The sequence below is a fragment of the Symphalangus syndactylus genome, chromosome 7 (assembly GCF_028878055.3).
Source record: "Symphalangus syndactylus isolate Jambi chromosome 7, NHGRI_mSymSyn1-v2.1_pri, whole genome shotgun sequence".
NCBI lineage: Eukaryota > Metazoa > Chordata > Mammalia > Primates > Hylobatidae > Symphalangus > Symphalangus syndactylus.
The window spans coordinates 128629624-128642522 of record NC_072429.2 but is presented as its reverse complement, the minus strand read 5'-3'; the positions used below and the strand labels follow the sequence as shown (position 1 = coordinate 128642522).

The following is a 12899-nucleotide window of genomic DNA, read 5'->3' as shown; positions in this document are numbered from 1 at the left end:
GTACCATGTTGTTTTGGTTACTATAGCTCTGCAGTTTATTTTGAAGTCAGGTAATGTGATTCTTCTGGTTTTGTTCTTTTTGCTGAGGATAGCTTTGGCTATTCTGGGTCTTTTGTGCTTCCATATGAATTTTAGAATTTTTTTTTTCTTACTGTGAAGAATGTCATTGGTGTTTTGATAGGGATTGCATTGAATCTGTAGATTGCTTTGGGGAGTATGGACATTTTAACAATTTTAATTATTCCAATCCATGAACATGGAATGTCTTTTCACTTTTTTGGTGCCTTCTTCAATTTCTTTCATCAATTTTTTATAGTTTTTATTGTAGAGACCTTTCACTTCTTTGGTTAAGTAATTCCTAGATGTTTTATTTTATCCCTATTGTCAATGAGATTAATTTTTAAATTTCTATTTTAGAGTGTTCACTGTTGGCATATAGAAATGCTACTGATTTTTGTATGTTGATTTTATATTCCTCAACTTTACTGAATTTGTTTATCAGTTCTAATAGTTTTTTTAGTGGAGCCTTTATGGTTTTTCCAAATATAAGATCATATCATCTGTGAACAAGGATGATTTGACTTCTTCCTTTCCAATTTGGATGCCCTTTAGTTCTTTCTCCTGTCTGATTGCTCTAGCTAAGACTTCCAGCACTGTGCTGAATAGCAATAGTTGAATGTGGACCTTCTTGTCATGTTTCAGATCTAAGAGGAAAGGCTTTCAATTTTTCCCCACTCAGTATGAAACTAGCTGTGGGTCTGTCATATGTGGATTTTATCATGTTGAGGTATCTTTCTTCTATACCTGGTTTTTAAAGGGTTTTTATCATGAAGGGATGTTTAACTTTATGAAATACCTTTTTAGCATCAATGGAAATGATCATATGGTTTTTGTCCTTCATTCTGTTGATATAATGTATCACATTGATTGATTTGTGTATGTTCAACTATCTTTGCATCCCTGGGATAAATCTTACTTGCTCATGATGAATTCTTTTCTTTTCTTATTTTGAGACAGGATTTTACATTGTTGCTCAGGCTGTAGTGGTAGTGGCATGAACATGGCTCACTGCAATCTCTGCCTCACATGCTGAAATGATCCTCTCAACTCAGCCCCCAAGTAGCTAGGACTACAGGCATGTGTCACCATGCCTGGCTAATTTTTGTATTTTTTTGTAGAGACATGGTCTCACCATGTTGCTGAGGCTGGTCTCAAACTCCTGAGCTCAAGTAATCTGCCCACCTTGGCCTCCCAAAGTGCTGGGATTACAGGTGTGAGCCATGACACCTGGCTGTAAATGACCTTGTTAATGTTTCATTGAATTCAGTTTGCTAGTATTTTGTTGAAAATTTTTGCATCAATATTCATCAGAGATATTGCCTATAGGTTTTTTTTTCTTTTTTTGATGTATCTTCATTTAGTTTTGGTATCTGGGTAATACTGGCCTCATAGAATGAGTTTTGAAGTATTCTCTCTTCTATTTTTTGGAACAGTTTGAGTAGGACTAGTATTCATATTTTGCTTTAAATGTTTGGTAGAATTCAGCAGTGAATCCATCAGGTCCTGGGCTTTGCTTTACTGGTAGACATTTTATTACAGCTTCTATCTCATTACTCATTAGTGATCTGTTCAGGTTTTAAATTTCTTCATGGTTTAATCTTGGTAGGTTCTCTGTGTCTAGGAATGTATCATTTTTCTCTAGATTTTCCAATTTATTGGCATATGGTTGCTCATAGTAGCCACTAATGATCCTTTAAATTTCTGCTGTATCAGTTGTAATGTCTCCTTTTTCGTCTCTGATTTTATTTATTTGTGTCCTCTCCATTTTTTTTATTGGTGTGGCTAAAGTTTTGCCAATTTTGTATATCTTTTCAAAAAACCAACTTTTTGTTTCATTGATCTAACTTTTTGTTTCATTGATCTTTTGTATTGTTTTCTTCACTTTAATTTCATTTATTTCTACTCTGATCTTTATTATTTCTTTTTTTCTAATTTTGGATTTGGTTTGATCTTGCTTTTCTAGTTCTTTAAGATGCATCATTAGGTAGTTTTTTATGAAGTTTTTCTTCTTTTTTGATGTAGGCACTTATAACTATCAATATGCCTCTTTGTACTGCTTTGTTTTGTCCCACAGCTTTTGGTATATTGTGTTTCCATTCTCATTTGTTTCAAGAAATGTTTCAATTTCCTTATTAATGTTTTCCTTGACCCACTGGTCATTCAGGAGCATATTGTTTAGTTTCCATGTATTTGTATAGTTTCCAAAATTCCTCTTATTGTTGATTTCTAGTTTTATTCCATTGTGGTCAGAGAAGATGGTTGATATTATTTCAATATTTTGGAATGTTTTAACACTTGTTTTGTGACCTAACATATGGTGTATCATTGAGAATGATCCATGTGCTGAGGAGAAAAAAATGTGTGTTCTGCAGCCTTTAGATGAAATGTTCTGTAAGTATCTATTAGGTCTATTTGTTCTATAGTGCAGAATAAGTCTCATGTTTCTTTCTTGAGTTTCTTTCTGGGAGATCTGTTCAGTGCTGAAAGTAGGGTGTTGAGGTCTCCACCTATTACTGCCTCTTCAGCTCTAATAATCTCTCTTTAGCTCTCTCTCTCTTTAGCTCTAATAATATCTCTCTCTTTAGCTCTAATAATATTTGCTTTATATATCTGGGTACTCCAGTGTTGATGCATATATATTTACCATCATTATGTCCTGTTGCTAGATTGACCCCCTTATCTTTATATAATGACCTTTTTTGTCTCTCCTTACAGTTTTTGTCTTGAAATCTATTTTGTCTGACGTAAGTATAGCTATTCCTGCTTTTTTTTTTTGGTTTCCATTAGCATGGAATATCTTTTTCCATCCCTTTATTTTCAGTCTATGTGTATCTTTATAGGTGAAGTGTGTTTCTTGTAGGCAACATATCATGGAATCTTTTTTTAAATCCATTCAGCCACTCTTCATCTTTTGATTGATGAGTTTAGCCCATTTACAATTAATGTTATGTTGATAAATAGGGATTTACTCCTGCCATTTTGTTATTTGTTTTCTGGCCTTCTTTTCTTCCTTTTTGCCTTCCTTTTAGTGAAGGTGATTTTTTCTCGTGGTGTTTTATTTTTTGCTTTTTGTTTTCTGTATCCATTGTAGGTTTTTTGATTTGAGGTTACTGTAAGACTTGCAAATACTGTCTCATAACCCATTATTTTAAACTGAAGAGAACTTTGATTGCATAAACAAATGAACTAATAGGCAAAAAGAAACCTAATAAAATAAAAACGCTATACTTTACCTCCTTCCCACTTTCTAACTTTTTGTTGTTTGTCTTTATGTCTTATTGTACTATGTCTTGAAAAGTTGTTGTAGTTGTTATTTTTGATTGATTCATCATTTAGTCTTTCTGCTTGAGAGTAGTTTACATGCCAAAATTATAGTGTTAAAATGTTTATGTTTTTCCATGTGCTTCCTATTACCAGTGAGTTTTGTATCTTTAGATGATTTCTTCTTGCTCATTAATGTCCTTTTCTTTCAGACTGAAGAACTCCCTTTAACATTTCTTATAAGATAGGTCTGGTATTGATGAAATTACTCAGCTTTTGTTTGTCTGGAGATGTCTTTATTTCTCCTTCATCCTTGGAGGATATTTTTGCCAGTTATACTATTCTAGGATAAAAGTGTTTTTTCTTCAGCAATTTAAATATGTCATGCCATTCTCTCCCGGCCTGTAAGGTTTCCAGTGAAAAGTCTGCTGCCAGACATATTGCAGCTCCATTGTATGCTATTTGTTTCTTTTTCCTTGCTGCTTTAGGATCCTTTCTTTATCCTTGATCTTTGAGAGTTTGATTATGAGACACTTTGAGGCAGTCTGCTTTGGTTTAAATCTGCGTGGTGTTCTATAACTTACTTGTACTTGAATGTTGATATCTTTCTATAGGTTTTGGAAATTCTTAATATTATTCCTTTGGATAAACTTTCTTACCCTATCTCTTTCTCTATGTCCTCTTTAAGGTCAACAACTTTTAGATTTGTCTTTCTGAGGCTATTTTCTAGATCATATGTGTGTGCTTCATTGTTTTTTATTCTTTTTTCTTTTGGTTCCTCTGACTGTATATTTTCAAATAGGCTGTCTTCAAGCTCACTAATACTTCCTTATGCTTGATCGAGTCTATTATTAAGTGACTCCTCAGGCATTCTTCAGTATGTCAGTTGCCTTTTTCAACTCCAGAATTTCTGCTTAATTCTTTTTAATTATTTCAATTTCTTTTTTAAATGTACCTGATAGAATTCTGAATTCCTTCTCATGTTATCTTGAATTCCTTTGAGTTTCTTCAAAATACTATTCTGAATTCTTTATCTGAAAGGTCACATGACTCTTTTTCTTCCAGGATTTGTCCCTGGTGCCTTGTTTAGTTCATTGGTGAGGTCATGTTTTCCTGGATGATCCTGATTCTTGTAGATGTTTTTTGGTATCTAGGCATTGATGAGTTAGGTATTTATTGTAGTCTTCTCAGTCTGGGCTTGTTTGTGCCTGTCCTTGAGAAGGTGTTCAAAGGGACTTGGACTTCCTGTTTGATATCTCTGTGGTTGTTGCAGACTCACAGAGGTTCTGCTTTGGTGGTCTTGCATAAGATCCAGAAAAATTACCTGGATTTCCAGGCAGAGACTCTTGTTTTTTCCCTTTACTTTCTCCCAAACAAATGGGATCTCTCTCTCTCTGTACTGAGCCACCTGAAATTGGGAGTGCGGTGATGCAAGCACGTCTGTGGCCACCACCACTGGCACTACACTGGGTTAGACCTGAAGCCAGCACAGCACCCAAGGCCTGCTGTAACCACTACTTGGCTACCACCTGTGTTCACTCAAGGCCCTAGGGCTCTACAATCAGCAGGTGACAAAGCCAGTGAGGTTTTTTCACTTCCCTTCAGAGCAGTGAGTTTTCCCAGGCCCTGGGTGGGTACAGAGATGCTGTTTGGGAGCTAGGGGTTGAAGTAAAACATCTTATAAATTTACCTTATATTCTATTCTACTGCTGCTAAGCTATCACTCAAATCACAAGACAAAGTTTTTCCCACTCTTACCTCCCCTTTTCACAGGTAGAGGAGCTCTCTCTGTGGCCACCATTACCACTGGCCCATGAGGGGTTCTGCCAGGCCACTGCATATGTTTGCTGACAGCCCAAGGGCTCATCAGTCAGCTTGTGGTAAATGGTGTCTGGCCTGGGTCTCACCCTTTAGGGAAGTGGGCTCTCCTCTGGCCCAGGGCAGGTCCAGAAATGCTGTGGAAGATCCTCGGCCTGGTCTTAAGGGCCCCAAGAGCCTGCTTGGTGCACTACGCCACTGTGGCTGAACTGTTACCTAAGATGCAAGGCAAAGCCTCCTCTTTACTTTTCCCTCTGCTTTTCTCAAACAGAAGGAGTCTTTCACCATAGCCATCACAACTGGGAATATGCTGAGTCACATCTTTAGTTAGCACATCTCAGAGCCGAAGGCCCACTACATACCACCTGGGTACTGCTGCTGGTTATTTAGGGCCCATTGGTTCTTTATTCAGCAGATGATGAATTCTGCCAGGACTGTGTTCTTCCCTTCAAGGCAGTAGGTTCCCTTTTCACCCAGGGGTGTCTAGAGATGTTGCCCAGGAGCTAGGGCTTGGAATGGGGCCCTCACAACTCTACCCAGTCTCCTATCCTACTGTGGCTGAGATGGTATCCAAGATGCAGGATAGAATCCTCTGTACTCTTCACTCTCTTCCACTTAAGCAAAGGGAATGAGCACTGTAATTGCTGTGAGCTGTACTGCCTGAGATTGGGGTAGTGCAAGCACCTTTTTTTAGTCACCCCAGCTGGTGTCTCTTTAGGTCACATGTCACTCTAGTCCTCTGGCTCTGAGCCCAGCTCAGCATTAGAAATTGCCTAAACATTGCAGTCCTTCTGTCCTAGACTGATCTTTAAGTTTACCAAGACTCCGGAGCACTTTGGCTGGCATTTGTGAGGCTTGCCAAGAAACTTGAGTTCTTAAAGAAGGAATGGGCAATTCCTCTTTGAGTGGGTCTTGTCCAAATGCTCCCTTTGTGCACTGGCACTGATTGAGCCCAGCCTGGCTCTGCTCTCTGCTATGACAAGGCAGTACTGAATTCAATGTAAAGTCACCCAGTCACTGTGCTCTCCCTCTCTCCCAAGAGTACAAAATTTCCCAGAGGCTAGGCTACTGTGCTGCGAGGAGTGAGGAGTGGCTACCATCATTTCATACCATCTCTCCAACCCTCTTCAATGCCTCATCCAATGATATGAAGTTAAAACCAGGTACTGTGATTGCTCACCTGATTTTTGCTTCTATGTTGGTGCTTTTCTTTATGCAGATAGTTGTTAAAATTTGGTGTTTATGTGGGGTGTATGAACCATGTAGGCTTCTATTGCACCATCTTGCTCATCCTCCTCTGGCAGTGTTTTTTTGCCTAGAACTTAGGCACTGCTGATCCCTGACCTGCTTTGGATTCCCACAAGAGCCCTGCTTGGGCTCAGCCCACACAGACCCACAGAGAACATTCCCCCAGTCATGCTCCTCCATTTCCTGCAACTGTCCCCTTCCTCTGACCCAGCCACTGTCCCCTGGGGCCACAGGGAAACCAGGCTTTCTCCTTTGAACATTGGGATAGGGTGTGAGTCTGTTGGGGAAAGAGGCTGCCTGGGGATCCATCTCTCTGGGGAAGTTTTTCAACTGAACTGATGGTCATGTGAGAAATAAGGGGAGGATAGAGGAGTTAGAGGTGAGACCAAGAGGGAAAGAAGTAGAAAAGGAAAAGTAGGGGTAGACTAATGTTTGGTGAGTAAACACTTTTCTTTCTCTTTCCAGAGCTATTTCTGACACAGCAATTTTTGAGTGGGCATTTGCCAAGTGAGTGGAATCTGGCCCTCCCCTTCCAGGACAATCTGCACAACAAAAAAACAACTGATTGCCTTTGGTGCTATTACCCAAGGTCTTGGGTTCTGGCTTCTTGGGAAAAGGGCAGGAACAGATAGAGAAGAGGGGTTCAGGGAAAGAAGGGCAGAAGATTGGAGAAATCTAGTCTTTGAGCCTCTTTGGTGAGGAATTTCATTTCTCTTTTTAGAATACGAACAAGTTCGCATCCTCCCAGTAGGTAAGTGTGAGTTTGCCGGAGGTGGGGGGTGGAGATCCCATCCTGCACACATGGGGTAAGTAGGGCAGATTGCCCCTGCCTTGCCTTTGCCACCACTGCCTTAGGGCCTGGCCCTTGGTCATGTGGAATGGGAAGGGTCCAGAAAGCTGAGAACATGGAGGAATGAATGGGAATGGGGGCAGGAAGAAGTTAAGTAAGAGGGAGGAGGTGGTAGGAGAGCAGAACCCTCCAAAACATCTGAAAAGCAAATTTGGGGGGATGAGGAAGTGAGATGATGACTTGATTCTCCTTCTAGGAAGAATAGAGGAACCCTTCTGGCAAAGTAAGTATTTATTAAGGGGGAATCTGGGGCTTCTGGGTGGGAGCTGCAAGTCTGAGCACCTAAGTTGGTGGTTTCTATGCAAGTCAGAAACTGAAGTCCACTTCCAAATTTGCACTTTGCTTGTGAAACAAACAAACATTTATCAAGGACTTATTGGACAACAAGAATTATTCTGAACCTGAAAATTATGGCTGTGAACCAAGCAGACAAATTCTTGCCTCTTTGGAGCTTCCAATCCAGTGATCTCTCATCTCAAGCAGATCACCCTGAGGGTGCCAGATGCCTCCTGGGAGAGACAGAGGACCCCCAACATCCACCCCTTGGTTAATTCTTCATAAACATTGAGGATACTGGCAAAATTGCATGATAATAAGGGTAGCTTATATGTGCCAAGTGCCTTACATACATAAACTCTCTCTCTCTCTTGTTTTTTTGAGATGAGATCTTACTATGTTGACCAGGCTGGTCTTGAATTCCTGGCCTCAAGCAATCCCCCCATGTCAGCCTCCTGAAGTGCTGGGATTACAGGTGTGAGCAATCATGCTTGGCCTACATAAACTCTTTTAATCCTCATAACATCCCATAACATCTGGAAACTGATTCCAGAGCACCTGAGTTTTTTGCCTCTAAAGCCCAATGCTAGATTTTACAGTATTCCTGACATGTCCTAGAAATGACCACTTTGTCATTCTCTTCCATTCGTGATGATGTCTTTTCAGAATCTCAGTCTCTGCTCCCAGTACCCTATTTCCTCTTTTCAGAACACTGGATTGTCCATCTTTTTAGCTTGTTATGACAGCTCTATCCACAAAGCTCAAGCATGCCATTAGCAGAGACAATTTTGGTTAGCAGCTGAAAGGGATAGAGGAGTTTGGTTCATATTCGTGCAAACAGGCTGCCATTCCAAGGATGTTCTAATCAAAGACTTGTCCCCACTTTCTGGTCGGGTTGATGCCTGAGAGCAGATTTCAAGCATCTACAAGAGGAGGTTTTCCAGAAAATAAAGACACTGGCTCAGCTCTCAAAGGATGTTCAGGATGTCGTGTTCTATAGTATCCTGGCCATGCTCAGAGACAGAGGGGCTCTACAGGACCTGATGAACATGGTGAGGGGCTCCACGGTTGCATAGGTCTGGTAAAAGCTGTAAATGGGATTGGTTAGGAGATATGACTCCCAAGTTACATGGAGGAGGAAGAATAAGCAAGATGCCAGGGGAATGAGAAAGACTGGGGACTCTGGCACCGGGCACAATGGGCCAGGAAGTGCCGCCCACACTACTGAGGCTGCTTGGAATCCCCTGGGGGAGCTAGAGAACCCTCACCCCTACCCCTTGGTTATCACCAGTAGACACACACAAATTATATAACGTTACTGTTATTAGTATTATTATTAACAATAATACTTGTCTTCTATAGCTGGAATTGGACAGCTCAGGTCATTTGGATGGCCCTGGTGGTGCCATCCTAAAGAAACTTCAACAGGATTCAAACCATGTTTGGTTTAACCCAAAGGACCCCATTCTTTATCTCCTTGAAGCCATAATGGGTAAGAGTAATTAAAGGGAAGAATGGGAGAATCATAAGTTTGGTCCCCAGGCCCCCCAAAAAGCTGTGTTAGATGCCACATCTCCAAAGCCCTTTGAATGCCATGATCTTTCGTCCTTACACTACAGCTCTCTCTAAGGTCAGAGGGCTCACTGTGATAACTTGCCGTATGATACAGAATGAGTTTATGGCCTAGGAAGTCACCAGCTTATGTTCATCCACAGATCAATGGAGGTGGGTGATTCTAACCTTCAGCCCCTGAATCCCATCCTCTGGTCCCTCTTATTTAGCATCCTGGAGACCATTCTGAAGGGCTTCCCAGGGCAGGGAGCTTGACCTTCAGGTCTAATGGGTTTTATTCCTCTGCCTTGGAGTTATTCTCTCAGGGGGTCTCCTGCTTTTCGGTGGGAGGAAAAATCTTCACTACTGTCTTTCCCCACATGTCCCCCACCCTCAGTGCTGAGTGACTTCCAACACGATTTGCTGGCCTGTTCTGTGGAGAAGAGGATCCTGCTTCAGCAACAAGAGCTGGTGAGAACTTCCCAGGGGCCAGAAGTTCAGGGAAGAGGGTGAGGGAACCAGAGATAAGAAGAATGATTCTGAGGAGAGAGATGATACAGGTTTATGCTGGGAGGGGAGTCCAGATCACAGGGTGGCCACTGGGGAATCCTTAGCTGCAGTGTCCTTCTGGAGACCTGGTCCAGTGGGTATAAGCCTCCCTCAGGAGGGTCTCAGTTTCCATGGCAATCCCTGCAGCATTCCCCAACAGGTCTAAAATAGCCATATAGGAGCACAGGACTTTGAGTCTAACGGGATATAATATTCCTGCTCTAGTCACACTGTCACCATTTGCTAATTACTCCTGCTCTAGTTATACTGTTATGATTTGCTAATTTCTCTGTTTTTCTCCCTCCAAGTATATGTATATATAAATACATACCTTTATATGCATGTACTATATACATACATATGGGCATATACTTTTAGAAGTAAAAACACCACTATTCTACAAGGGGAGTTTTATTTTCACCATTTCGTAGATGCGGAACCAATGCTCCCTGATTTCCAATAACTTGATCTGCAGATCATAGGGTATGACCAGCATGTTAGTCCTGGTCCTCTGGATCCCAAAGCTCTTGCTCCTTTTATTATCCTGCATGGCCCCTGGATGCTGGGGCAGAAGCCTTCTCTTCCTGATCTTAAAGGCTGGTCTGTAGAACCTGATCATCTTTCTTCTAGGTAAGGAGCATCCTGGAGCCGAACTTCAGATACCCCTGGAGCATTCCCTTCACCCTCAAACCTGAGCTCCTCGACCCACTCCAGAATGAGAATGAGGGTTTGGCCATCACTTATGGCCTGCTGGAGGAGTGTGGCCTTAGGATGGAGCTGGATAACCCCAGGTCAACCTGGGATGTAGAAGCAAAGATGCCCCTGTCTGCCCTCTATGGGACTCTCTCATTGCTGCAGCAGCTGGCTGAGGCCTAAGCCCTCCCTGATGGGCAGTCAGTCCAGAGATGCTGGCCCTCGCCCAGTCTATGCTGTGAGTGTCCTTATGGGTGCAAGAGATAGGGCTGTGCCTCTTTGCGTTTCCAGGTGGAATAGAGACGGTAATGGGTAGAGACTTTAGGAAATGTTTTGGGGTGGTGGAATACTCTATATATTGACAAGAGTTTATATATTTATCAAAACTCCTCAAACAGTATGTTAAAGACGTAAGCATTTCACTATGTATAAATTTTACTTCAAAATAATAAAAACAAATACTGACTCTAGTTAATGGTGTGCATTTTGAATTGTTTTGGGTGAAGTGTACCCATAACGGTAACTTACACTGAAATGCAACAAAAAGTAAGTTGACTTGATGATAGACAGATACGTGACCAAGTAAATGTGATAAAGTATTAGTAATTGGGGAATATGGGTGAAGGATATAGAAGAGGTTTTTTTTTTCTTGAAACATTTTGTGAGTCTGAAATTGTTTCATATTAAATGTTAGCCCCACGTGTGTGTGTGTGTGTGTGTGTGTGTATGTGCATATTCCTCAATTATTAACATTTTGTCACATTTTCTTTGTCATGTATCTGTCTCATTCTGTGCTCTCTGTGTCATTTGCTAACGCCACCTCGCCTCCTAAGCTGAGACCTGGGAGTCCGCCTTGGCTCCTCTCTCTCCTTAATCCCCGATCGACACAGTCCAGCTGACTCACCATAGCCCTCCTCTTCTCACCTGGACAGCTGGTCTGGTGCTCCCAGCTGGTTGTCCTGCCACCATCTTGTTCTCTTCAAATTTTCCTTGAATCCTGGAGGCTCATATCACAGCAGGCATGGGGAATAATTTAAAAATGCAACCTTTGTATGGCACTCCTCTGCCTAAAATCCTTTAGAGGCTCCCTGCCATCTAGAATCATCAACCAAGATTTTAAATATGATGTCTCATCAGAATCACCTTGGCCGGCATTTCCACATGACAATAATCAAGTGACTAATCACCACTTCACTCTAGTGTATTCTAGTCATCCCTATTGCTCACATCATGTCTTCACTTTTAGACAGTGTCTACTTTTTTTCTGCTAAAAAAGGCAAGAAAATGAGTTCTTCTCCCATCTTGCTCTTCTGTCATCTCCTATCTCCAATTATTTTATTATTTGTAAATTGCCAAGGAGTGTAACTGTATTCCTCATGGCTGTTTAGTGTTAATTCTTTATTAAATTTTTTTTTTTTTTTTTTTTTTGAGACAGAGTCTTGCTCTGTCACTCAGGCTGGATTGCAGTGGCACGATCTCGGCTCACTGCAACCTCCACCTCCCAGGTTCAAGTGATTCTTGTGCCTCATCTTCCTGAATAGCTGGGATTACAGACATGCACCACCACACTCGGCTAATTTTTGTATTTTTTTTTTTTTTGTACAGACAGGGTTTCACCATGTTGGCCAGGATGGTCTTGAACTCCTGGCTCCAAGTGATCTGCCTGCTTTGGTCTCCCAAAGTGCTGGGATTACAGGTGTGAGCCACCGTTCCCAGTCTGTTTAAATTTATTCATTGGTAAGTACCAGTCATTTTATTTTATTCCTTGAATGTCTGTGATCAAATAATTTTTTCAGTAGTGCTTCACTCCCCAAGTCCCTTCATATTTGAGAAACTTTGCCTCTTGCCTTTATTCTTGAATAACTCCTTGGAGAGAGATTATATTTTTAGGTAACAGGTAATACCTTCTTGCCCTTAGTCTTTTGTAGCCATGCAAAGGTCTCCCGTTGACTTATTGATGCTTTGAAGAAGAACAAGGCTAGTCAAATTTTCCCGAACTCTTTGCATATATATCTAAATGTATGCCTGAAGAATTCTTTCTTCATCCTTGAAGGTAAGCACTTTAACCAGGCAATACCTGTGTCTCAGTCACTCTATGTCACTTTTCCTGGGAGCTACAGATTCATTTCTTTCCTTTCAGGAAAATTTCCTCTTATAATAATTAAATATCTTTTATATTCTATTTGTTAGGTTCCCTACCTCACAGATACCAGTTGTCCTTTAGGATTCTCCATACATTATCTTGTCTAATTCTTGCATCTTTGATTTTTTTTCGTCTGAATTCTCTGAGATCATGGCAGCTCTTTCCTCTATGTCTATGACTCAACTCTCAACTATAATTACTTTCCAATTCATCAGTTCAGATATTGTGTTGTGACCTTCAGTTCATTTCCTTAGCTTTACAATCTCTCTTTTCACATATTTCTGTTGTTGTATCTTTGCAGCTTTGAGGTTTTTACCTTATTAAAGTATTTCTCTTAAATTCTTCCATGGCATAAAACAGTTCTTTTTCTTGAGCTATGTTTTCTGCCTGAATTGATTCCTCCACTCTCTTCTTTTCCTGTAGTGTATTTGTATGGAATCTCTATCACTT

At 40.9% G+C, this 12899-nt stretch overlaps 1 protein-coding gene across 1 annotated transcript in view; it reads left to right on the top strand.

Annotated features, from left to right (window-relative positions):
- The window catches only part of GSDMC (gasdermin C), a 43454-nt gene extending 32678 nt beyond the window's left edge, over nucleotides 1-10776 (top strand). The window contains exons 7-14 of the mRNA XM_055284859.1: nucleotides 6180-6302; nucleotides 6853-6894; nucleotides 7109-7138; nucleotides 7434-7460; nucleotides 8426-8565; nucleotides 8876-9005; nucleotides 9462-9535; nucleotides 10244-10776. Of these exons, the coding sequence (XP_055140834.1) occupies nucleotides 6180-6302; nucleotides 6853-6894; nucleotides 7109-7138; nucleotides 7434-7460; nucleotides 8426-8565; nucleotides 8876-9005; nucleotides 9462-9535; nucleotides 10244-10489 (812 nt within the window). The 3' untranslated portion in view covers nucleotides 10490-10776. The remainder of the gene's footprint in view (nucleotides 1-6179; nucleotides 6303-6852; nucleotides 6895-7108; nucleotides 7139-7433; nucleotides 7461-8425; nucleotides 8566-8875; nucleotides 9006-9461; nucleotides 9536-10243) is intronic.
- Nucleotides 10777-12899: the final 2123 nt, after the last annotated feature.